The sequence below is a fragment of the Lepisosteus platostomus genome, chromosome 8, assembly GCF_059453375.1.
Source record: "Lepisosteus platostomus isolate fLepPlt1 chromosome 8, fLepPlt1.hap1, whole genome shotgun sequence".
In the NCBI taxonomy this organism is placed as follows: domain Eukaryota; kingdom Metazoa; phylum Chordata; class Actinopteri; order Semionotiformes; family Lepisosteidae; genus Lepisosteus; species Lepisosteus platostomus.
The window spans coordinates 22,225,679-22,253,557 of record NC_142618.1 but is presented as its reverse complement, the minus strand read 5'-3'; the positions used below and the strand labels follow the sequence as shown (position 1 = coordinate 22,253,557).

The 27,879-nt window shown below is 36.8% G+C and overlaps 2 protein-coding genes across 2 annotated transcripts; one reads left to right on the top strand and one right to left on the bottom strand.

The window, feature by feature from the left end:
- The first annotated feature begins 6,034 nt into the window (after positions 1 to 6,034).
- On the top strand, positions 6,035 to 8,776 carry fzd8a (frizzled class receptor 8a). Its single transcript, XM_088642924.1, has one exon. It carries the CDS (start codon positions 6,471 to 6,473, stop codon positions 8,217 to 8,219), a length of 1,749 nt encoding a protein of 582 aa, XP_088499050.1. The 5' UTR covers positions 6,035 to 6,470; the 3' UTR covers positions 8,220 to 8,776.
- A 12,930-nt stretch (positions 8,777 to 21,706) lies between these two features.
- gjd4 (gap junction protein delta 4) lies at positions 21,707 to 26,309 on the bottom strand. The gene is made up of 2 exons (XM_088644409.1): positions 25,942 to 26,309; positions 21,707 to 23,688 (listed from the first exon to the last, which is right to left on the bottom strand). The coding sequence occupies exons 1-2, from the start codon at positions 26,003 to 26,005 to the stop codon at positions 22,505 to 22,507; spliced, it is 1,248 nt and encodes a 415-aa protein (XP_088500535.1). The 5' UTR covers positions 26,006 to 26,309; the 3' UTR covers positions 21,707 to 22,504.
- Positions 26,310 to 27,879: the final 1,570 nt, after the last annotated feature.

Below are 27,879 nucleotides of genomic sequence, written 5' to 3'. Positions count from 1 at the left end.
TCAGGCATCTCTGAGGTTTGAATTTCCCATATCTTGCTACCAGATGTCAGTTCTACTTGTCAAAATCCAAAAGGCTTCCCCATGTTAACCAATTCTTTGTGTCAATCATGCCTCATATCAAACTAGATCTGGACTTACAAGTTACTGTAGCACATTTCCCAGATAATATTTTCTGGGCTTATTTAATTGCAGGGAGCAACAAGCAAGAAAAACAATGTTTTACAAGAACAGTAACTCTTTTGTGGGTATATCACCTAAATATTCTTTATGAACAAAACCAAATTCACATAAAAAATACAATGTTATGGAAATGTAATACTTGACTTAAAAGGTCCTTTCAAAGTTATATAGAACAGGCCTACTAATCATTTCATCAAAGAATAGATTCAATTTCAACTGATGATTTCTTGCCTACTACCAATCGCTTTGCAGTTCAAACACATAATATTTTATTGTTATGTAGTAAATCGGAGTTTCTTGTATTTTGTCATTTTCTAATCCAAATCCAAATTTACCCAGGAGTGCTATTTGCATTTTTTTGTTCTTAAAAGAACAATGATGTATATATTATTTCTCAGAGAAAGGGATAATAATGTACTCGGTCAACTCTGGTCTTCATCAGCTAAAAACTGATGGACAACTTAATCTCATGAATATGGATCCAACAGGTAAGGTTTGATCATTAGTGAGATAGTTTAGAAAGACAGTTCTGGCTAATCAGTACCATTCAGAAGCCCAAAGAGATATTTTGTGACTATCAATTGTTTAAAAAGAAGTTTGGAAACTGATCATTTGACACACCTCATTTCAGAATCTCAACCAGCTTCAACACTGCCTGTGACAAATTGCCATTTACAGAGCTTAACTTCACTCTGAAGGAGAAAAGGGAGTTCAGGTGAATGTCTTGTTTTTCACATACAATGTGCCAAAATAAACAAAAAATACCTTTTTAGACTTCAACTAGAGTGAGGTTGCTAATAAAATCCATTAATGAATAGAACATAATTTTCAGTTTTCCAGCATGATGTCAAAAACCTCAAATCATGCCACATTTTGGGAACCATGAATGAACATGTTTATCTAAGCAAAAACGTCATTAAATACTAGCAGAAAGAACACAATTATAAACATGTCATGAATGTTGCCAGTTGTTTCATGGAAACAGCCTCACTGCTTCAAGGCTTATTAACATTTCACGAACAAGTAGCAATTTAGAGTGTTTGGATAACACACTCGGTGTAGCACTAACTAATTTTCCCAAAATAAATGTTTAAAAGAAAACAAGAGCAGGTTACAATTTTTTTCAGAGTGTGTTTGTTAATATAAATTTAACTTCGGCTTGGAAACAAATATCGCTTTAAACTCACAATTCATTAACTGGAGAAAACTAAAATTCAGCTCCTCTCCTCAATGAATTACAGCCTTGTTTCTGCAACAAAATGAGACTGACGTTTATTGAAGAGATTTCTACTTTGCATCTTACACAAGCCTTAAAATAACTGATTTGCTGACTGAAAATCATTTTACTGATCACCTTCGTGGTGATCTTACTGTTTAGAAAAATGTGAATATCCAAGACACAATGTTTTTGTGCAAATCCACAGATATTAAGGTTAAATGTTAAATCCACTGTAAAATTAACTGTCCTGTCTGTTTTTAAAAAGTCTGACACAGTGTACTTTGGAATAAGGCCTTCTCAACATACATTAAGGGATCAGGTTTTGGGTTTTAAAAGCCACTGTTCTATTGTTACATTCATCTTGTAGCCACTCAGCTTTTCTGCCCCTCCCAAAGCTAGTTTTGTCAGAGCAGCTTGACAATTCAATTCAAGACAGGATTTCCTGACCAATCCCATCTCAGCAGTAGACTGATTTGAGGGGCAGACCTTGTTTGTCAAAGGTAACGAGCTGAAGGTGAAATAATTCACAAGGTACACGCTTTGTCACCTCAGGGTATTAAAAAGGGTGGGGGTGCCAGAGTCACAGGTCCACCTGAAAATGATTAACCGACGAGCTTTAAACAAATAAAAGCTGGCAGGGAGGGGGGTAGTAATACTAAGAGCTGGTACATGCAAAATGTCTTCTTGGAGTTCAAAACAAGTAAGCAAAATCTGAAAAATTTGCATAGAACTCTTTTAGAATGTGCTGTATATTTTTTCCTAAGATATGGGATGTATTTTGAGCTTGATCTTTCTTCTTTGGATCTCCAGTTAACATTGCCTTGACTTATTTGTAGTGTTTTGCAAATTGAGGAGCATTTCTATATAAATCAATAGGACTCCATTGGTACACTTCTGTACTCATCGCTTTCTACTCATTTCAGTTATAGACCATAAGCAGTAGAAGTATTGCAAGGAAGTTCTGCAAGGTCTAATTGCTTTTAATTACAATTACAATTAATATTTCTTGGTCTCATGTGATGTTGAATCATTTTCATAAAGACATCCTATATTTATTAATTATTTTTGAAAAGTGCACCAAGCACGAAATGAAGTACATTAAGGCCACCTAATAATCTGCTTGTTTTTCATAGAAAACTCAACTGTCTTTAAAGCCCTGATTTCTTATTGTGTTTTAATGGGCAGGTCTTGCACGACACTTCATAATGCTTCCGTGTTGCCAATCCAAATTTTAAATCAGTCTGAATACGCAATTGTTTTATTCTAAAATATTACTATTGTTGGGGTAACCATGCATAGGTACCAACTATCACTTTACTATTTGCTGGGTCGTATTTTGGGGGGGTTTATTTGGAGTGCTACTTAAGGATGAGAACACTTTGAGATTCATTTTAAATGTACCTACAATTATTTTGAGGCCAGGAATAATTTAGGAAAGGATCACTGTCTGCAGAAGATGGACAAAACAAAGTTCTATTAATTATTAAAATTACTGGATAAATTCAATATTTAAACAGCATAATACACTTTATGGAAGAGACCCAAAGTGAAAGAAATCCATTAATTTCTTGAATATATTATCATGTTTGTAAGGTATATTCCTTAGTACTTATAAAAAATAAAATTACTTAAGCTAAGTTAAAGTTATTTCAGATCTGTGTATGTTTTCCTTCAAGCAGGTGGAAAGACTGTAAAAATTATATTTGGTATTCCTTTGTATTGTGTTACTTCTTAAATCATTTGAATATAAAACTTTTCCCTTATTTTGTATGGTGCATTATCAGTGTCCCAGTGAATAAGCATCTTCTTCTGTTCAAATCCCACAACTAAACACTGGATCCTGTCAATGTAGTCTCTATAATAAATCATATGACTTGTGCCTCAACTCCTTCCCCACAACAGTGAAGACACACCTAATTTGCACTACCACACCTTTTTATTTTTAAAAAAAATATTTTTATACAGTACACTATCACAGTTTTGATTCTAATTCTGTTCTTAAACTCCTATACTAAAGTATAGGATTTACAGGTTTTATATTCATAACAATATTCTGGCACTCCAAATATTCAAATAATTTTAATTTTGATGTAATACTAGTTGGATTTTAAAATCTTAAATGCCAATAAAGCTCTACGTCCACTAGGTTAAAAACATTTTTACACATATATTCCATCTTACTTATGACAGGCTTATGAAAATGCAGTTATATGAAACTATAAGAGCAAGGCCTCCTTTTATGGGACTCTTGTATTCAACTTTCTTTCTTGCATAGTACCCAACATAAGATGTTTTCAAATCCATAGCAATTGAGAAACTGCAAATTATTTTCCATCTACTTAATTTTACATTCAGAGCTTGTCAGAGGTAATTATGCATTATTTTGCAAAACATGCATATTTTAACATTGTTTTATCCCATGTACAACTGTTTTCACTGTATTTGTGGGGGATATATTGAAAAATACAAATGTCAGTTACACCATTGTCTGTTGTATTTCTGTACCTTATTTAAATATATTCCCATGTTATAATCTACTGAAACGCATTTTCATGCTGTTTCTGCATAATGCATACATTAAGAATTCAATATTGTGTTTCATAATAAGCGAGCAATTAAAATACGTTTTTAGAAGTATATGCATATGGTTACATGCATGTTGTACCACAAACGCAAATTGAATTCCCTATTAAAAAATATCTCAACCCCTATGTTCACTGTTAGGTCTTGAGGGGTTAAATTTAGCACAGAAACTGGCGAAGGTTTTAGACAGATGCAGTAATTCCATTTGTGTACTTGGAAATTTGGAATTGCCATAGTTGTATGTAATCCAACTCCAGCTAACAAAGTTACAAGGAGGCTTCAACAGTTGGTGGCAGGAACAGAGACCTATCTAGCTGTTAATCAATAGGCCTGCAAGTCTGATAGACACAATCGGTGTAATTGATGCTCATTGTCATCTGCTCGTTTTTATGTATGTTCATGGCCCTGTGACTGGACACCTGTTGTTGAGTTTTCTCTTGAGGTTCGCGTCTAAGAAATTGCTGATAGTCAGATTTTAGAAACTTAGTTTCTAAGAGTCATTTCGTGCTTTTTCAGAAAGAAGTATTCATCTCAATTTCGATATTGTTTCGTTATTATTTTAGTGTATATTTTAATTAAGGATTTACTTCTGGAAAATACATTAATTCTACACGGAAACAACACGACTACATGATAAATGAACGTTATGTTCTGGTTCTCGGTGAGCCCCCGTTTTCTCTTGAAATGAAACGTGCTCCTTAAGAATAACGCATGCTTTTGCATGTAAACGGCACCAAATGTAACCACATTAGTTCATTCTTTAGTTAATGATCCGTGCAAAATAAGGGGGACTGCGTAAATTATTTTCATTTTTTAGATGTTTCCTGCCATTCGGTAAATGTACCCAAGATTTAAAAAAAACATTAAATGTGAAGATGACTGACTCCAGAATCATAGTTATATCAGGTCCTTTATTTCAATTCTTCTACAGTAAAAATGCATCAGAAGTTTAAAGGCCCGTATTTTAAAATATTCATACTGGACGCTCAGAAAATGCTGTATGACACACAACACGAGTATATAGCCCACTAAATGAACACCAAGGCTGATATAAATTAAAATCCCGCAGTATTGAAATACAGCCTACCTTACTTGCTAGGAAAGGGCACTTAAGACTGGTTTGAGAGAACTTGAATTCTCGTTAATTATTTGCTCTGTTTGCAAACTACCCACCATGTTCAGTTTCTTTCTAAAATCAATAGAATTAAATGAGTGGAAGAAAAAAAACTTTTAACTGCTACTCTTTGTACAAACTCTAATGCTTGTTCCTGATATTACTGTAATTACATCCCCTGCGTGAGTCCTATACAAGCGCTAAACGAAACATCAGCACTTCAATTAAAAAATAAACACTCCATTCTTGGTTGAAGACAACCCCCCGGGACGTCCTAACAAGCGCAAATTAACCTGCCAAGCTTCTCCCCCCGTCAACTTGCAAGCGATTAAAGGTAGTTTTTATTATTACAATGATGTTTATTACTTTTAGACGCTGAAAATCGCTTTAATAAAAACCTGTGTTTTGCATTATTAAAAAGTACTACAAAAATAGGTTTATGTTTTAGTTAATGCGCTAGAGTTCTAGTTTCTGAATCTGTCCTATTGTAAATAATGACAGAACTAACTGGAAATAAGTATGTACTATATATATATCCTTAATTTTGAGTGTCTCAATCAAAATATGTTTACGTAAATCCGATAATCCCCGCTTTTAGGAAAACTTAAATATGACATGTTAATTTTGACAGGAAAGGTACCCTTTAATTTAGGTAGCTCTCTGATTTAATTTGCCGCATGTAATCACAAATACAGTCGCGGTGCATGTGTTATGTCCGGATATCATGAAGAAAAACAAGACAAGAATCAGTCAATCAGCAAACAGCAATTAGCAAGTTTCTGAAAATGTAACACACCACTGTAACAGAACACCTTAAGAACACTTGATTGACTTATCCTTGCTCTCCGCCCCTGCCGTTCAGTGATTAGACAAGCGTGCAGGGGGGAGTGACTCCACTGCCTTGTGTATAAATATTCAAAGCTCCATTCTCAAGCAGAGCATTTTGTAGCAAGTAAAGAGGACTGATACTGTTAATAAAGGAGAAGTGTATTTAAACCGTGTCGGTAGAAGCTTTGAAACTTCTTTATTATTTTCAAAGCGGGTTAAGAGAGTCTGCAGAAGGACCGGTAGCTCTGCAAGAATCGCAGTCTTGCAGCACATAGATTATTTCAAGGAAAAGTAACCGGTGCTCTAGTATTTCCTCAGCCATTTTGACTGCACGCCTGGAGGCTAATCTTTTTCTCTTCTCTCTGCGCCTCCTCTGTAAAGTATCCACGGTTTGCAAATTGGTTTGCAACTCCGTGCCAAAGAGTGAAGCGAGATGAGTTCGCTGTTTAAGATCTAATTGGACTGGGGTCTTTTCTGGAGGAGCAAGCTAGGACTACTTCAACGTTGTTTCGTCTTCTGCCGGGAGATACTGTTAAGCGGTTAAGGATGGAGTGCTACCTGTTGGAGATCTACCTGCTTCTTGCACTTGCTGTTTTGCAGAGATCAAGCTGCACTACAGCGAAGGAGCTAACCTGTCAGGAGATCGCCGTGCCGTTGTGCAAAGGAATCGGCTACAATTATACCTACATGCCTAACCAGTTTAATCACGACACCCAGGACGAAGCTGGCCTGGAAGTACATCAGTTCTGGCCTCTTGTAGAGATTCAGTGCTCTCCGGACCTGAAGTTCTTTCTCTGCAGCATGTATACTCCTATTTGCCTAGAGGACTATAAGAAACCACTGCCGCCTTGCAGGAGTGTCTGCGAGAGAGCAAGGGCAGGCTGTGCACCTTTAATGAGACAATATGGCTTTCCCTGGCCAGACCGAATGAGATGTGACTTACTCCCGGTACAAGGCAACCCAGATACTCTCTGTATGGACTACAACAGAACCGACTCGACCACGGTTCCCCCGGTGTCGACAAATCACCAAGACAAGGGTTCTAACTCCCACAAAAATAAAAACGGGTACATGCCACCTGCTGTACCTGGGAGCAAACACAGAGCCCCAGTTTCGCCCTGTCAGCCGGGCTGCCAGTGCCGTGCGCCCATGGTCCAGGTAAGCAGCGAACGACACCCCCTCTACAATCGGGTGAAGACGGGACAGATCCCGAACTGTGCAGTGCCCTGCCATAACCCCTACTTCACCCAGGACGAGAGAACGTTTACTGCGTTTTGGATAGGACTCTGGTCAGTGCTGTGCTTCGTTTCCACTTTTGCCACGGTTGCCACTTTCTTAATCGACATGGAAAGGTTCAAATACCCCGAAAGGCCAATCATTTTCCTGTCCGCGTGTTACATGTTTGTTTCAGTTGGCTACATCGTGCGGCTCATCGCTGGGCACGAAAAAGTAGCCTGTAACCGGGAATATGACGTGGAACACATTCACTATGAGACCACTGGCCCTGCACTTTGTACTGTTGTTTTTCTCCTTATTTATTTTTTCGGCATGGCAAGCTCGATCTGGTGGGTTATTCTGTCTCTGACTTGGTTTTTGGCAGCCGGAATGAAGTGGGGTAACGAGGCTATCGCAAGTTACTCGCAGTATTTTCACCTGGCAGCCTGGCTGATACCGAGCATGAAGTCGATTGCCGTTTTGGCCTTGAGTTCGGTGGATGGCGACCCAGTGGCTGGAATCTGCTATGTTGGCAATCAAAACCTGGACAATCTCAGAGGCTTCGTGTTGGCGCCTCTAGTTATCTATTTATTTATTGGAACAATGTTTCTTTTAGCGGGTTTTGTGTCTTTATTCCGGATCCGAAGTGTGATCAAACAAGGAGGCACCAAAACGGACAAACTGGAAAAACTGATGATCAGGATTGGGATTTTTACAGTGCTTTACACTGTACCTGCAACAATCATAGTTGCCTGCTACTTTTACGAGCAGCACAACAGACAGAGTTGGGAAATAGCCCACAACTGCTCCTGCTTGTTGGAGCAAGAGCTCAAAAAGCCGGACTACGCCGTATTTATGTTGAAATACTTCATGTGCCTGTTGGTGGGCATCACGTCTGGCGTGTGGATTTGGTCGGGAAAAACGCTGGACTCCTGGCGAACTTTCTGTACGCGATGCTGTTGGGGAAGTAAAGGCACAAGCGGGTCGATGTACAGTGACGTTAGTACAGGACTAACGTGGAGATCGGGTACTGCGAGCTCAGTGTCGTGCCCAAAACAGATGCCACTATCACAGGTTTGAGGAGATTTATGGATCGCTAATTGTATAAAGATTCTGCATCGGTCTATTCTAATTAGCATATTAATAATCTCCTAATCGCTTCTATTAAGGTAGAAGTATAGGAACCGGTTGGAACAACGACATCAACACTGCTAAAACCTATTTACATGCACATGACCTACAGTGGGAGTCAGTTGGAAAACAAGTGGCAGTGCATTGTCTTTCTTCTCTTATGCAAAGAAACATTTAATGTCTTAAATCTGAATGTCTTTAGGAGGAGACTAAGACTATTTAATTGTTTAACCTAAACGTAGTGCCAAGGGGGTGTAATTGACTGCAATTATAATATCAAAGATGGTTTAAAAAAGGCTTAATGTTGTAGTACCCAAATATTATACGGGTTTTTTTTAATTGAAAAAAGTGTATTTATATAATTATTGATCTTGTACAAAGTTGTAAATTGTGTACATATCCAAATTTATAAAAAATGTACATTTTGTATAAAGTGTAGATTTCGCTTTGTGAGCGCAAAATATTTGACTTTATTTTGACAATAAAACGACTTTTTGATAAATTTATACTTTTGTACTACTTCTTAATTATTCGGACCAAAGAAAGCACCGTTCTGTTGCCTACGCAAAATTATTTATACGTGGAGGGGCCGGAGTAACAGATTGAGTGGTAATTGTTGAACTTTTTACCTGCTTCCACAATGGCTCCGCACATCATTTCTTAAACGAGGACTGAGTGAATAGGTTTAAGCTGTAGGGAGCTCGGTCTTTTCATGTGAGCAACTCTGATTCCTCCACCAAAAAACATGTAGTTAGACTTTTTCTCTTTCCTTTTAGCTAATTTGCCACCGTGAAGCTTTCAAAGATGAATAAAGGGGCAGGAGAACTTTATCAGGTTTTGTAGAATTCGAGACTTGTAACAGTTCGTGAACATGGGGAAAACGACGGAACAGTCTTTTAAGCAGCTTTTTCGGTATTGTTGGTTGGACACAAGGCAGCAGGGCATGAGCTGGGACATTATTGAAGTGGCAATGAATGCCCTACAGGTGGTCTGTTCACATAATCCCCGTTTAAGGAGTCTTTTTGCACGACAATTGTATTACAAAGCTGTCTTCTTTTTCTCTCCCAATTAAACTGAATAACTACAAAATAAAACTTTTTTAGAACACAATCTGTTCAAATAAAACAAAACACCAGATGGCCTGATATGGTTTTTTTTACTCTTGTTTACCTACTTTTTCATATCTAGTCATTTCATTTCACAATTTAAAGGTAGCTTATAAAAGTAGGTAGTTTAGTTGTGTATTTCTACCCCAAGATACTCTAAGGCGGATTATTAAACTTCGGGTTTTAGGGTTATTATTTGACTACAGGGTAAGGACATTTTGCCTGTTTTCCATAAAAATAATTAAATATTCATGACTCAATACTATGTGTTTGAGGTCTGTACTATTTTATGGTGTGTGTAGAAGATAGTTTTTTTTTTTTTTATTTGGTGGTGGTAGGTGGTAAAACAACAAGCAATGAGCTCACACAATGGTAAAAACATACTTACAGGGCTGATTTCTTCAGTGCCTATTAAAATATGATTAACAAACTAAGCTGTTGCTCTAAACTGGGTATTTAACTTGTCATCAGTTTTCATACCTCAATGCAGGTTGTGTATCCTGAAAGGATTTTAATTCAAGGTGTGTTCCAGTTTAATGTGTGAAATACTGTTCTTGCTGAGCTCATAGCCCTTCCCACTTGGTGGAAGAGATCACCAACTTAAGGTTTGTCTGTCCACAAAGTGATGTATCTACAGCGAAGTCTTTGTAAGGTTGACAAACTTGGAACGGTCTTTAGTTTTGAAAGGGTGCTTGAAAGCACACTGGGTTTTCATTAGGCACTGTTCAGAATGAAGCAAATTAGTCTTTCAAGAAAACAATCATTTTCTTTCATTCCCTACCTTGAGAAATAATTGAAAGGTAAGTGCCTACATGCAAAGTTTGCAATAAATGTGTCAATGTGGTCATAAAAAACAATCTTTCCTGGTATTAAATATGTAACCTGTTCATTGGCAGGTGGCTTTATTATGTTGACTATTCTTATCTATAGCTTCAAAGTCCTATATTCAGTTGGGATCTGTACTGGTGTTGGTCAAAGTATAAATTATTTGTAAACCAAATGCCTTCTCCTGAAGTTACCTGCAGCCTGGCTGTAAAAGCTTTGTTTTCCTTCAATTTCTTGTCCCCTGGTTGTAGTTGTCCTTCTAATTTTCCCAGAAGGAAAAAGTCCATCTTAGATATTTTTAGAAAATGTACAGCTGTTGAAAACAGAGATTCAGGTGTTGTTTTTTCATCACTTTACCGATGAGGTTTGCTTGGTTTCTAAAACATGTATCTTGATTCTAGCAAAATAAAAGAGCAGCATGGTGACCTCTTGTTTGGAACCATTCTTATACTCAGACATTACACACAGTAAGAGCTATCTTTTTGCATCTTTATATTTTACATAACATCTAAAGGGATTAAGGGCAATTCATTATCTTTATGGTTTACACTGGGATGTGCCAAATGTTTTGATAGAAAATTCCATTTTGGCATTAAAAGTCTGAATTCAGCTATAATAAAGTGCACAACGTAGAAAAATGCAGTACAATATTTAATCCATTATTACTAAACTTTAAACCCTCCAATTGTAAAACAGCAGTTCTCTGTTATTACACCATACAGTACAGTTGTAAAAGCAATTAAATCACACTTGTTCTCATGAGATTGTTAGACTCAGAAATTGATGTTTACGACACCCATAGAACAGTATGCTTTTCAGTGGTTTTCTCTGGGGAAAACAGGAGTTTAATTTGAATTTTAGATTGATTGTACTGCATGTGTTAAAATCCCAATACTTCTGTATGAATTGCCTGAAGGTAGACTTTGCAGACATGCTCCAGCGAGCGTTTTTGTGACGTTATGTAAGGATGCCACCTAGTGGTTGAATCATTTCTCATTGAGAAATGTAATCTAATGACTGGCCTTTTGAAAACAAAAAAACCTTTTCTAAAAATAAAAAATATATAAATGAAAAGTTAACTTTCATGCTTCCCTGCACACATCGCAAGTGACTAACCTGTTCTTTGTTAACTTTATATCTTAAATAGTTATATGTATCCTGCAGAGAAACATGCAGACTTTGTGAAGAAACCATTATGAATGTAGGTCAGTTTCCAGTAAAGAACACCATGAGACAAGTAAAAAAGAATAAATGAACCAGACGATAATATGCTTTTGTGTTTTGTCATAATAAAAAGAGAGCAATCCATACAATACAAATAGAACGCTAAGGAAACATCAAGTCATGCAAGAGATACTAAGGGGACATACATCAATACATTATTTATTATTCAGGCAATGTTCCGATGGAAAATAATTTAAAACAGAAAAAAATCAATAGGAAATTTTAAAGTCAAATCAATTTATTAATTGTTTTTGGAATATATTATGTACCCTAGAAAATATATTACAGATTACAGACATTCTGTTTAGTTTCATTAGATTCATTCATTTCTAGAATTTCACATTGCTTTCTTAGGTTGTGTTTTATAACTATTGAATCTTAGAAAATGTGAATTAGGTTGTTAGGCACAGAATGCTATAAACTGATCTCTTTATGAATTAGCATATGGTTTGTTGACTATACATTTACCATCTATAAAAATAGTTTATTAAGAAATGGGATGAAAGTACTTGATGCTAGTTCTTTAAAAGGCAGTTTGTCTATATGATTGTATTTGATAAAGGCTCTTGCAGATTAAACATAAGCATAAAACTGAGCAAATGCAGTTTTAAAAAATAAACTGCAGCTTATCCTGAGGTACCTAAAGTAAGTCTTGGAGGTTATACATATGGGCTCAGCCAGCTGTAACTGTGTTCTTTTAATAACCAGGCGGACAATGTCGGTTATTCAAAAGGGTTGGGTTAAGTCAACAGTGGTGTGGCGATGTCAACAGTACCAGGGAGGCAACACGTGGAGTTCACTCCACTACTTGGTAAACAAAGAAGTGTCTCTTCTGTTTTTATAGAGTAGTACTGTAGTATAACTGTTAAAAAAAACAAGAGAAATCAACAAGTCACAGGCGACTGGAGGGAATCAAAGGATGGCTTTTGACCTCTTGTTTCACCCATTGAATTTAATTCTTGGCGTTTATGCTGACAAAGTCAGAATTTACCATTTACAGTATAATATTTAAATGTGTGGACTGGTAAACCTTCAGAATATGGACATACCATATCAGCTCCTTAATTTGCCCATCCTGCTATGAGTTTTTCTCCTCTCACCATACCCCTGGGTCACTCCATGGCAACTCGATGCATCTGAGCACGGATGTGTAAAATTGACGATTTTACCCACAAACGAGAGCAAGCTGTTCAGCCCATGTTGTTTGTTTGGTGGCAAGTAAATTGCGAGATTGAGGATCTCATCCAGCCATTTCGTGAAAAACCAAGAGCATCTGTGTCAACAGCATGACTGGATTGTTTGTTCTGCCTGTTGTGCAAAAGTTGTCAACAGTGACACAACAATAATGCATAATTTTGAAAGTCATTAAGCCCCAAATTTGGAATACGAACTAGAACACCAAGAACATCTCAAGGTTTCATACTGTGTCAGGCGATAAGGATAAATATCTGTTCATTATGCAACAATCGTGTAATACAATACAATAATTAGCGACTACTAATGCTAATAGTTATGGCTAATAGTACAAAAAGTTCAATTTATAGGTGTGTCTTGAATGAACTGGAATTTAAAGGTTCACGAATTTTTCACCATGCATTCATTGTTCAGGGGGGTTTTGACGGGCTGCACTTACGAAAGCTTGCATTTTTGTGGTTTACTCGATTGTCCCACTGATTGATCTGTCTGTTGCAACAAAAGCGAGTGTTCAGGTGAAGCGTTCAGTTTTTCACACTAAGAACTCCAGTTCGCCATGGCTGTCTATCAATTATTAATGTATGTGATTGAGTGAAATCAGGCAGACAGGGCAATAGTTCATGCCTATTAATATTATTGATTAAGCTGCGGCATGTGGTTTTGATCTCTGAACACTCGGGAGATAGGAAGCATAACATGCACAGTGCCAGAGGGCTAAGTAAAGGAAAACACACCAACTGTGCCTCTGATCATTCCGTAGGCAGGCAAATCCATGATGAGATTGTCTATCAGGATGTTGCACTCACTGATATCCTCCTTATGCTATAGGGTGGGCATCTATTTTTGTGTAAAAATATTGATCACAAAAAATGTACAGATGCTGCCTAAGATGCTTTTATATGCATCACTAAGCTATTTCCCAGCTGAAAGTTTAGATACATGTATGGAAGCACCTCGGAAGCTTAAGAGTTAATGATTTGGAGTTTTGTTGGGAATATGTTTTGATCATTAAATAATATGTTATATTGAACCTGTTCAGGTGATTTCGTGGAAGTGTGGGAAGTCCTTTACTTTTTTCTGTACATTTTCAAAGCTAGGTAAGAATGATCTGTTTTGTGTTGTAGATTTGTTTACTCAGACAATGTCAAGTGGTTTTTCCATTCTTTCTAAAATTTAGATAAAAATGATGGGTTTCCAGGTGTTCACACCTTTTATTATCATTTCAAGGTTTGCTAAATTATTTTTTATGTCTGTGATCATTCCTGCACATTCCTCAATTTAAAGTTGCAGATTGTATTCTCTATCATCTTAGTACACAGGTGCATCACAGATGGTGTCTGAGAATCATGTTCTTGCTGTGAAACGTACTTTTTTATCTTTTTTATCAATGTAATAAACAACTTGAACATAATAGGTTTCTTTTTGTCAGGAAACGTAGACATAATACTTCAAAAAGGAACACGGCAAAAGAAAAGGCAAATTTACTGGTGCTGTGTCTATTTCTGAATGTCTGTCCTAAGAGAATAAAAACTCATCATTCATCAGGCATGGGCAGTCCTGGTCCTGAAAGTCTACATACAGCTTTTCTAGGTCTCTCTAAAGCACCAGCTGCTGAAGAGCTGGGAGTAGCTCAATCACATCAGCAAACACATCAGCACTGCAGGATCTGGATCGGACACCCCTGTCTTACTCTATTCTAATGGGTTTTCTAATCGTGATCAAGGAGGCCAGCAATGCAGCGTGAGATGAAGGGCCTGTTTTTACAATTGCTCTTCCCTCCACGCCCCCATGAGTCAACAATGTCCGAACATGTGTGGGCAAAAACTGTGTGAAAATAACCCCAAGAGTTGTGAGAATTGTCCTGGAAATTGTATACATTAATGTAAGATTCTCGGAAATGCATGAGAAACGCCCAATTACTAATGTAAAGATTGAGTTCATATGAAGATTTTCATGAATACATTCAAGTGACTCCCCACTAAAGTCCTGATAAAGGTCACATAGGAGTATATAAGTTGTTCAGTGCCCAAAGATTGCAGGAGGAAAAGAAAAGTTTCTTCTCAGACTGCTGTGCAGACTGCCACGTGTTAGCACATAACTTTCTTTACATCTTCATGAAGCGATGTAAATGTGTGATCAGTGATAAATGTGTACACACAATATTTATATGAATTCTAAATACATTTAGATTCCACCGTCTCTCATTTTCACTTCCATTTCCCGCAGTGGATGCATAATGTGTACACAATGTATGATGCAAAAGGAACAAGTAAAGGTTTATTCCATGCTGAAAAGAGAAGAAAGGAAACAACTTTTCGGCTGTGGAGCCTTCTTCAGGTGTCACAATGTGTGATGTTAGAAACCATATGTGGGGTATAATAATGGTTCTCAGCCCTGAGCTCAGAGAACTACTGTTTTGGGTTTTTTTTTGTTCCTGCCCAGTTCTTAATTGCTGGTAAATGTATTGCAGTTTTCTCTTTTCTGCTTATTTTTTACATTTTCTTTTAGATCTTAAAAAGTTTGTTTGGGCATTATTATTAGTTTGAACCCTGTGTTTCAGATCTTCTCTCATTCAGGTTAGTTTTTGTTTAAATAAAACCAATTGGGTGTAAGTGTGTGAGACATTGTCATTCCCACCTGTTACTGATCATCATGAGCTGATCTCTTAGGTAAGACCGATGGGTCTGTAGTCTCCTGGTTCGGTTCTGTCTCCCTCTCACAGGTAACCTAAGAGAATCCAGGTGGGCTGTGCTTGACCAGTGTCAATAGTCGAGCCCTAATTGGATCTATCTTACCCCTCTTGTTTGGGGTCTCTTATTTCCAGTATAAAGGTAAAAGTTGTGGAAAAATCAATTAAACAAATTAATAAACATCCCTTCAAGTCACATAGGACCCTTGTATATTTTGTATCTTTGAAACCTGATCCTTTGACTAATTAAAGTCCAAGGTTTTGTGTGGGTCTGTGATTTAGAACAGGGGTTCCCTGATTGGGATGCTCATTTCATTTCAGTTCTCTGCTGTACAATTGAGCCCATAATATTAGGATCACTTTATTTTCTTCTCTTCAGTTTCTAAACATGTTGGAGGTAGCCTTTTAAAAACGCCTTTCCATATGTTCCTTAAAATCTGTTAAACAAAACAGAAAAAAAAGACAGGAAATAGTTCAATTAGGGATCCAATTAAATAAAGGGCTCCGCTGAAAAAGTAGACGCAAAAGATTGTTAGTCCCTGGGAGCAAAGTCGGGAAGCTCTGCTCCTGAAGCCTGGCTGTCTCAGTTACCAGCTGTTTACCAAGAATTCATCCACAGTCCTCTCCCTTCTGCAGGAATAACTGGAATCTTTCTCAGAAACAGGATACCTTGTTGATTATATCAAGATTTTAGTTTTAAGGGTAACCTTAGAGAAAATGGAGGTGCAGCACATATCAAGTCCAGATACTGCATGGTATTGAAATATTCTAGCACTGCAGTTATTTATAATGATTTACCATTACAGGAGACCAAGAGCAATGGCATAGAACTGAAAGTCTTATCTAGTCTGAAAGTCTTTCTTTTTTTTTTGCAGTCAAAAAACTTTACTGCATGTGTAATAAACCTGTATCTATATATATATCGTATATTTTTTATATCTAAACGCAGTAATGTAAACAGTCTTTAGCAATTACAAGATAACTCACATTACATCACATCACATTCTGCAGAAGTTTTCGGATGACTCTGCAATTGTGGGGTGTATTAGAGAGGGGAGGGAGGAGGAATATAGGAGCTTGATTACCAATTTTGTGGAGTGGTGTCATCTTAACCATCTCCAGCTTAACACCAGCAAGACCAAAGAAATGATCTTTGATTTTCGAAGGAATAAGTCTCCGCTGAACCCTGTTTCCATCCAGGGTGAGGACAAAGAAGGCGTACATTCCTACAAGTACTTAGGGGTACACCTGGATGATAAGCTGGAGTGGTCTGGTAACACTGACGCCCTGTACAAGAAAGGTCAGAGCCAACTCTATTTTCTTAGGAGACTCAGGTCCTTTGGTGTGTGTGGAACACTGCTACACATTTTTTATGAATCAGTGGTGGCGGCGGCCATCTTCTACGCTGTGGTGTGGTGGGGCAGCAGCATCATGACAAAAGATGCAAATAGGCTCAATAAACTCATCAAGAAGGCTGGCACTGTGTTGAGGATGAGCCTTGACCCCATGGAGGTGGTGGCTGAGAGGAGAATGCTGACCAAGCTCACAGCCATCATGAACAACACCTCTCATCTGCTTCATGGGACTGTTACTGGGCAGCGGAGCACATTTAGCAATAGACTGCTACAGCTACGGTGTTCAAGGGAACGTTTCCGCAGGTCTTTCCTCCTGGCGGCTGTCAGGGTGTATAACGCTGCCCTAGGCTAGGACTGTTAGCCCTTCATTTGCTCCTCTATGGACAGCATGTTTACTCCATTGTACTTTTTGGACAATCAGTCTGTATAAACCTATGCACATTTTGCACATATTTTATTGTTTTTACAGTGACTATGATCAGCACATTTTGCACACACCTATGTATTTATTTATTTTTATCTTGTTTGTCTTTTGTTTTATAACTATTCTGATGTCTGTTTTGCTTGTCTTGGGCTGGACTGCTGTAACATCAATTTCCCTACGGGATTAATAAAGTATTATCTATTACTGATAGAACTATGAAAAACAAAAGGCTGCAATTCAGATACGTTCCACAAGAGGGCACAATACAGTCATTTATTAAGGAGAATGTTACAAGTGCGGAATGATTTTTTTAATAGTCAAGTAATAATTTCGTTACCATTTCAGAAGTAGTGACTATATCACAGGTTTAGAATTTTAGTATAGTTTTCAAGTTCTAGCTTTTATTAACGCATATCAAGGGGGTAATGCTAATACAATGCACAATACCTAATTTAGGATATTGAGAACAATTTGCTTCACTATGGTCACATTCGTCACCATGTTTCAAAACTGTTACGGCTTTGAGAAACTAGGACCCTTTCAGTACCATCCTAGAGGGAGTGTACTACTTTGACTGTCTAAAGGAACTGAAATAATTCTGTACAGAGAAGACAACAAGTGGCTCTTATTGAAATCTTTAAAACCAAGCAGACTTTGTAAGAATCAACAGTGAAGAGATTTAATTAAACCTGAGACGAGGAGGCACTTTTTTACTCAAAGTGTTGTGGGAGTGTGCCACAAACTACCCCTCCATATGCTTAAAGCTGCTACACTAGCATTTTTCAAGAACAGGGAGAAAGTTCTCAGGTCAATCAACTACTGAAAGCCAAATGAGCATGACGATCCTAATGAACTCCTCTCTTGTGTTCATAGTTCCTCACATTTTGCTGTTGACTTCAGGGTTTAGATGTTATTTAAAATCAGGGATCTTTGCGAGAAATGCACTTTTTATAGACATTACAGAAATATTACTTTTCATTAACTTGCACAATAAGTCATTATTCTTATGTAGAATATAATTGTTATTAATAATCACCTACTAAGGTTTGAATTGCTATAAAAATATCTGAAATAATGGCATTTCCCTGCACTATGTGTTGTATATGACATGAAAAGAGGTCTAGTTCCAGTACTAATTGTCCCCTTGCATATGTAAAATATAAACCAGTGAGTATTTTTGTTCATTTGAATGTGACAACAAGAATGTCTGCTAGGAATTGTTGTTTTTTGGAATGGGTTATAATTCACTTACAACACATCATTCACATTTTACTCTCACAGAGATCATTTAAAAGTAGAATTTCTCTCTCGCTTAGAATGCAGAATTTGTTTGAAAATTTATGACTTAAAGATGCTCTGTGAGGCATCTCTTCCAACTTCAAAAAATGCAGGAGGGCCCCACTGATACACAGATTGTTACTTTTGTCATATTCTTTAATCTATTTTCCAAGTCTGTTGAAGACATGTAACTTCTCAAAGATAAAAATGCTTTGGATGATCTACGTTGAAAGTGTATGACACTTGACTTCACTGACCATTACAGATAATATTTAGGAAAAACTAAGACAATGATCGTTTCAGTGTCACTGAAATTAATGTAGCTTTTTTAGTTGGTAAATTCTTACAATTATTTCGTATCTTTTAATAATGAATTTTCTTTCTTTCTTTCTTTCTTTCTTTCTTTCTTTCTTTCTTCTTGCTGCAGTATTAAGTGAACTGCATTGTTACCTGCAGTCTCTCCCCTACTGTACATGGGGATGTGGAAGTCTTCTCCCATTCAGTCCACCGTCACCTCACACACAAAATAGCTTTGTGCAGGTACAAATTTATAAAAAGTTTATAAAAGTTTATAAAAAATATAATTGATGTGTAACAAGCCTTCTGTGAGTGTAATTTGATTTTAAAAGACTGAAATATCAGAAAGAATGCATACAGTATCTAAATCTTATCTAATAGATTGTGTGTATACTTCCAACAAAACAAGCAGGCAAACTTGTGAAAGTGAAGTTTATTTAAGAACTGTGAATCTTATTTATCAATTTATTTATGAAGCTTGGAGTGCCTGTCTATGTGGAGTTAGCATGTTCCCCTTAGATTTGCTTCTGATTCTTCCTACCACCTAAACATGGGCTATATATACAATGAAAATAAATGAGCACAACGGACCAAATGTCCTACTCTCTCCTGCGTCTATTCTGACAAATGTTTTTTCCAAGCAGACTGGTGCATTGTGTCAATCGACACAGTAGTGGCTCCAGTCCAGTAGATTCTGTAGTACGTTCCTTGCCAGAAGAAGCAAGATTAGAAATCTTGTGGTGAGATCACGCAATAAACATACTGTGATCTATTAAAATAAACAAAATACTAACAACCAAAAGCAAAAAAGGAGAACATTTGCAATAGCCACTTTGATGTGATTAGACTTAGTAGTTCTTAGACAAAAACAATTTCAGTACATGCAAGATAACGCAGCAACAAAAACCTTAATTTCACCAGAAATATTGGTCTTCCAGGACCATCACAATTGCTGCAAATAATAATGCAAATGATTTAATATTATCTAAAATATATTATCTAAAATGTTATCATAAAAACGTAAGCACCATTCACTCAATTTTGAGTCACATATCAGAAAACAATTCAAGTTGTTCAGAATAATATATACAAAGAACTTGAAACTGCAAAGGTACTTAATACATTTAATTTTAAAAAAAGTTTGTTAACATTGTATTAATTGTCTCAACTAAACTAATTGCAGCACAAAAAAACACAGTATATTAGATCAATTTGTGTAACCTCAAAAGAGAATGTGTCATTTCAAAGTCCATTTCAGAATATTCAGCAAAGGTGCTCAAGAAAACAGAAAGTTACAAAGGTGAGAAAGTTCCTCTAATTAAAATCTTACACCCCTAAAACAGGAAACTGAATTATGCTGTGGCTTATACACTGGATTAAAATACATTTTATCATGGAGGTATTTGTGCAGTTTATGCAAAAGAATTAAATAGAACAGTTCAATAATACATATAAAGGATAAAAATTAAATTAAGCCACAGTACATTTTCTTAGATTTAATAACACATGAGAGGAATATACAGTAAATACCAAACTACAACAACAGAATTCATTTTACAATAAAAATAATTCAAAAAGACAAAATTGAACAACATTAGAGAAAAATAATTCACAATAAATCTGTAACTTAAATCATTCTTGTATAAACAAAAACATCATTTTTTTTATTTATTAATGTTAAAGGTCTAATGGCACACCAAAAAACTCTAGTTTAAATCTTTAAAACTGGTTTTGAAATGGGGAGTATCTGATATGAACGTTTAAATACTTTGGAATATCATTATTATGCCTCTACTACTATGATTGTAATTTTGTATAGTATATCCAGGTGGATGCTGCACATTGGTGGTGGTGGAGGGGAGTCCCCATTACCTGTAAAGCGCTTTGAGTGGAGTGTCCAGAAAAGCGCTATATAAGTGTAAGCTATTGTTATTATTATTATTATTATTATTATTATTATTATTATTATTATTATTATTAAACACAATTACTGCTGCATGTAACAACCTCTAACAACCAAAACTTAGAATATCAAAGGATGCCATGGATAGCTGTGTATTCATTCTTGAAAAAGCACAGGGAAATGTGAAAAACGACCTCTGCCATCCACAGTTACTAAATACAGCTTATTACACAGCAAGTACATTGCTCCATTTTAAAATATAACACCATTCCTTTTTTCGCAAACAAGATGTCAGAAAAAGCTTTCACATTGGCTTTACCCCTCATTTCTTTCCAACAAACATGTGCAAACAGTCTCTAAGAAGCTATTCTATAAGAAACCTGTATGATAAAGAAATACTATGCTAATACAGTGCTGAAGTGTACATTTTGTTCCTCAATTTATCACTTACATTCATAAGGTGAACTGAATTTACAAATGTCCTGTTGTATATTTCTGCCTTGGTCTTTACACCACAAAAGCACCAGGAACCTTTGTGCAAAACGCACACTAGAAGATAGGACTTGTGCTGAATTTGATTTGGCTTTAGTAATAAATGTCTGTGGTTCAGAGAAATACTTACTTAAAACACTAAATATGAGCAGCCATATCACCCTGCAACTCACACCTGGCAACCCACTGAAGCTAAGCAGGTGTGAGATTGGCCAGTACATGGATGGGAGACCTCCTGGGAAAAACTAAGGTTGCTGCTGGAAGCGGTGTTACTAAGGCCAGCAGGGGGTGCTCACCCTGCAGTCTATGTGGATCCTAATGCCTGGGTATAGTGACAGGGACACTATACTTTAAACAGACGCTGTCATTCGGATGAGACGTAAAACCTAGGTCCTGACTCTCTGTGGTCATTAAAAATCCCAGGGTGTTTCTTGTAAAGAGTAGGGATGTAACCCCGGCATCCTGGCCAAAATTTCCCATTGGCCCTTATCAATCATGGCCTCCTAATAATCCCTGTCCATGAATTGGCTTCATTACTCTGCTCTCCTCCCCACTAATAGCTGATGTGTGGTGAGCGTTCTGGTGCATTATGGCTGCACATTGGTGGTGGTGTAGGGGCTGTAAAGCGCTTTGAGTGAAGTGTCCAGAAAAGTGCTATATAAGTGTAAGCAATTATTATTATGATTAAATAGTGATAAAAATGGGGGAAAAGCTCCACATTCAAATTCTAAAAAAAATGAAAATGTCAAAAGAATTCTGGTAACAAAAACATTGTGTACAAACGGGTTTAAATTGCACAAAGTAAATTAATACTGTAATGACCAGTATCTCAATGACTGAAGATAACATACCTGTCAACTTCTAGCATTATTTCATGTATATACGTATGAGTGAATACATTAATCCATATTTGTTCATTAGTGTGAACAGTCCTTAATATTGATCACTGTACTGGACCCTTATGGTTCCATTGTTGTCATTAGTAACTGTTCATTTGTCCTTGAGTCTTGACCCCTAAAGCCCCTGCAGGGACATAAAAGGTGCATCAATTTAGCTTCAGGACCACACATGTAGAATATGATTTAATTTCTACACCTAAATAAAATAAGGTCAAGGTTATTGTAATATAAATAATCTGGAAATGTATCTGATTTAAGAAGTAAAAGCACAAGGAAGCACAGGTTTAGACTGAAAAAGTAACCCATAATGCATTTGTAAGAGTGAAATGTCGCTCCAATACAAACTTTTAACTCGATTTAGAAAACAAGCTGTTCCAGTGAATTATCTGAGCACTAGCGGGTGTATCTTCCTGAAGATTCTCCCCAAAAACAAGAAGAAGCATGAATCACGAGAGTGCTCACCAATTTATTCTTTGGTTTTGTTTTTTGTAACATCTAATGTGTTGCATCTCTTAATCAAGCACATTGGGGGACATTCTCAATTTCTGTCACACCCACTCCGATCGCCTCTCTTGCAGTTCACTACAACCGGACTGTATATCAGAGGTGGTCATTTGCACAAGTGTGTACTGGCCTATTCTCTTGGCACAAAGAGCTGCAGAGATGTCTGCCTCCCCTGCAGGGACTCTTTCCCTTAAAAGAGAAGGAGGTGGTCTCAGACGACCATGCTTACAGTACTTGGCAGACATTCGAGGCACTCCCTTAAGCTCGCTCATACAAAGTGCCACTTCACTGCCTTCCTGATCTACATCTTCCTCCTGGTTCTGCCGGTAGTCATTATTGCTGTTGGTGTTGGATCCGGCTGCACGTTGGGAGAGAACGTCCGAGGGCTCCGATGAATTATCAACCTCTTCCAATCGCGCAGACATCGCTCCGTCCAAAGTTGACTTGCTTGTCCTTCTTTTATGAAAAGCAGCAGAGGCAACAAGCTCTTGAGTCAGCTGTATGTGTGAGTCTACATTGGCGCTGGCTGGAGAGAGATAGTACTCCTCTTCTTCGCACATTTTTTCCATCAGTAGCTTATTTTTATGCTTTTGCCTCAAAGATCTTTTGATGACACAGATCAGGTCGGCAATATTCAGCAAGAAAGACAAGGCGCTCACCCCGAACATGAAATTCAGCATCACTGTCTTCTCTGTAGGCCTGGAAACATAGCAATCCACCATACTGGTGCAAAGCATCTCATAGCAAATGTATCTCTTTGGAATAAAAAACCCAAATAGGTAGTACTGGCCAGCGCCAAATCCAGCTTCAAGTAAAATCCTCAGCAACAAATGGAAGATGTAAGCCCCTAAGAAACTGTGTATCTTCCCTTGTTCAGCCTCCAAAGCAATTTTACTTAGGGAAGCTTTCCTGAAGGTTTCTTGGTGTATTTTGTAATGGGAAGTTGTTTTAATTCGGTCTGAAACATAGCGGTCAATGGCAGCCTCTGCAGAGATGTGATGAACCACGTAGATGATGAACATGGCATAAGGCAGACAGAGGGTTATGATCTGAACAAGCCAAAATCTGAAGTGAGAAAGAGGAGAGAACATATCGTAACACACATTGGAGCAGCCTGGCTGGATGGTATTGCAGACAAACCGTTCTTGCTCATCTTGGTACAGTGGATATCCAGCAAAAAGGACGATTAGAAACCGGAGCATGATCATCAGGGTTAACCAAATTTTCCCTACAACAAAATAAATAGTAAAGATTTACAAAGTAGTCAACAAAAAGTATTGTGAAAGTGACACAAAAGGTGTACAGTAGAGTGTAGGATAAAGTAAAGGAGGGTGTCAAACAAGAATAATATTGGACTCCCTACAACCACCTGTTGAAGATTTTGGAGAATAGTTCTGTATTTTTTCCCCATTTTTGACCTAGGAGTATTCCAAAGCAAGGATTGAATTTCTGTGCTCTTTATGCTCTTAATTTGTAAAAATGTTAATTATATCAGGTGAACAGTTTTTGAATTCTTATTAAAGTCCTAATATGGCCTTATACAGTGGATTTGCTAAACAAACATTTGTCAGGATCAAATAAATGCTCAAATGCCCTGGCAGTCCTTTGTATACCAATTTTTAAATTCCAACACAATAAGCCATCCTGTTCTGGAAAAACAACTTGGCAGCTAGGCAACATTGGCCTAAAAACAGTTCACAGCAATTTAATAGATTCATAAAAGAAGAAGTGGTCTGGTAATATGCAATGTCAATTATTCATTGCCTTAGGTGCAGAAACTTAAAGCAGTATGTGATTAGTAATTTTACAGTTTTGTAATTTGCTGTAGTTATTTTTTCCTGTGACCAACCAGATTAGCTATGCATTATCCAGTTATTCTCTGAGGTATAGGCACCTCTTAAACAACATATTGTGTTAATCAAACGCTTTTAAACAGCTGTAAAATTATATTACCCTTTGTTACCCTTTCATAAATTATGGACTTAAAATTTCTGAAGGAAGGGATTAACTTTCATTTTTGTAACTCCAAAAATGGGAATTTGTGTCAATAGTTTACTGCTGCAAAAATGCTTTAAGCATATTTGTTCCTCCATATTTTTAGCTCTTTGCATTGCTCTGATTTTTACAACAAATATCCTGTTTCAATAGATAAGTATATTATAAAGGCAAGCAGTGAAATATAACAACAGCTGCTCCAAGGCAAAGAAGCTTTTAAATAAAGACCACCTCTACATTCTGTTTGGAACCAAACACATGCTTAATTACACTTATTTATAGCCTTATATATTATATTATTACTTACATCATTCCTTGTTAGAAAGATGAACACAAAATTATCATGATTAATGTAGGGTGCATTCCATGTTTTACAGATTTGAAATAATTTAGATTTTTAAAACCAATTATTAAAGCGCTTCAAGTGGTTTTGTTACCTTTTCAGATATTTGCCGTTCTCAAAGTTTGCCTCACAACTGATAGCAAGAATAACTGCAGTTGTGGCCATGATAAGGAATTATCATGGGATAGACTGATGATAATATAATGAGAAATATTCATATAGCACCTTGAAAGGCAATAATTGCAAAGCACTGGTAACTCGTGATACATGACCAAAAGGCAACATTCAGAAACAAGGGCATTACAGCACTTTCAAACCATACTAAAACAAATCAAGCCACAGCTCATCTGGGTCTCACACATAAGTACTTAACAGCCTGACCTGGAAAAACCCATAATTTTTTACCATGAACTGTATTTATATAAATATTTGTTGTTTTTTTAAAAATTCAGTAGTGCTTTTGTTTCAGAGTCATAAAGTCTGAGAGAGCATTATTTAATATGTAAAGTTTAGATTGGTTTTAGAGCCTACAAGCCTAATATTGCAGGAAACACCATCTTTACTGATGCATCTACTAGGTTTATTTTTTAAAAAATGCAGGAGGTCATGTTGGGTATCACAATACGCTTATATACCTTTTCAAATCTCACAAAAGTAAACTAACTGTATTATGATAAAAACTCTTGAGCCAATTGTACACATGAAGTGTGCTCATATATATGTAGCGAATCTTATTAAAGATAAGGTTTAAAACAATCAAAGTTACAGGATTGTGTGAACGCACACACAGAAAACAAATCAAAAGGTAAAGATCCAGTAGTTTCAGAAATACTACAGGATACCACCATTTAAACTACTATTTCTGCAATTTTGACATATTCTACAATGTTTTGCATGTAAAATTCCACATTTTCCTTTTGTACAAGTAAACCATTTTTATAGGTCACTGTGGGAGTTATTTAGGAGATTTCTTAATTACATGAAAACTTTAATCTTTAAAAAACTTGTACAATTAGAACCTTCAATCTACCAGTGATCTATAAAAAATCCCTACTGATTGTGATATGCTTGTGTATAAAATGTATATAGTATAAAAATACATATAAAGTTTATCTTGTAATTACATGCAAACATAATACATACCTACAATTGTGATGTTGTAGTTGAGGGTAATGAAGAGAAAATCCAGAGTATTCCATCGTCCCATCTTGTTCCTTATCTAACAGAGACTCACAGACTTGTGGTACACCTGAGATGGGCTTTTTAGAACAGAAAAAATGTTAGCTTACGTCCAAGGAAAAACAAAAAAGGATTTCAGATAAAATACTGGCACTCAGGTGATGGAGAAACCTATTATTGTGAATGTTGAGAGTATGTAAGGCCTACATCAAGTTAGCTCTGACCTGGGCTGTAGCAGTTTTTAAGAAACCCCCCAAAAAGATGTTGCTTCTTTTTTACCTCTTTGTCTAGCCCTGTTACAGTGACAACTGCAACCAGATAACAGAAGCCAGGAGACATGTCACCCATTGTAGGCTATTCTTGCTCACAAAGGCATGCCTTGCATCCTGACATTGCTGAGATATTTCGGTGCTGGTCGTCCTTACAGGAAAACAAGAAGCCACTGGATTACGCTTTAAATCAGTGTATTATGTTTGCAACCGCATCGGAAAGTATTCAGAAGCTAACCACTTCTGCAAGCAGACTGGACTAGAATGAGTCTTATGGAGTTGTATTTTTAACGCTGCATTACGGTTGGTCAGCAGACGGTATCTGCTTTGCAGTTGGGGTTTGATGTTTCTACTAAATATCTATGATTAAATATTAAAGTAATCAAATTCTCTTTATATGGTAAATGATAAAGCGTTTAAAATGAATAGAATTAAACTACAGCATTGTGAATATTGTGAATTGTATAGCCATACGCAAATAAAGAAAAGACTGACACTTTCCAAAACTGCTACCTGCGATTTTAAAATAAAAATCATGCATTAACCTTACCTAGGAAATTATTTAGAACAGTTATTGAGAAAAAAAAAGTAAATTTGTCATCCCTGTTGTTTCTTCCCTGCTTAGGACCTAGGCCCTTCTCCAAGTCACTCAGACTAGCTCAATTAGTTTCCTTTTTAATAAATGATTTCAGAAAAAAAGGGATTTCAGCTAAACTGGCACCAAGATGATTTTAGATATCTCTCAAGAATAATGAAACATTTCTTAAGACTAAGAGGTGCATTAAAGTGTTAACAATTCTGAGAGGCAGCTGATCTGATTAAGTAAACTGTCAAAAAAATTAAATATTTGTATTAATTGCCAGCATAAGTATATTGGTATAGGTACAGAAGGTAAGAGAGCAATAGCCCTTTTCCTACATAAAACCATTTCTAATAAATTATAAATGAAACTTAACTTGTACTGATTTGTCAAGTGGTAAAAGATAACACAACCTTTCAAATCATAAAATGTGGGTATTTCCAAGTCCAAAATTGGACTATCACTCACATGAAAACCAGCGACTGTGCGTACATGGCCCCTAGGTCACGTTACATGTGTGAACACAAGTGAACATATCACAGAAAAAATGTTCAGGAAGTAAGACGGTGCTTCACGATCTTACACATCGGTTCTTTAATGGGTATTCCAATGCAGCAGTCGTGTCTTAAAATTGCTTCAGATTTGTTTTAGTTAAAACTGGCAGCCACATGGCAAAGGCCAGTAGGAAAGAGCTGTCACCAAGGTTATGTAATTCTGTGTGTGAGTGTCAGACACCATGTCATGTGACATGAGTTAGACATCTGCTTCTCAGTTTGGAGAGACAGTGAAATAAAGCCCCACCATAAAACTGTTCAATTCATAGAAACCTTTAGGCAGGCAAACAGAGTCCAAAACACTGATGCATACGAAAAACAGTTTCCTTCCATCTGTGTGAACAACAGAGCTGTGCCATATGACAACAGGTTGCGTTGACACATGGGCAATATGTAAGCAACAACACTGAGCATAAAACAGAGCAGACCCCCTTACAATGCTAACAGCTTGACCTTCTACAATTGCAGGCATTGAGATGAAGATTCATAAAAAGCCTGG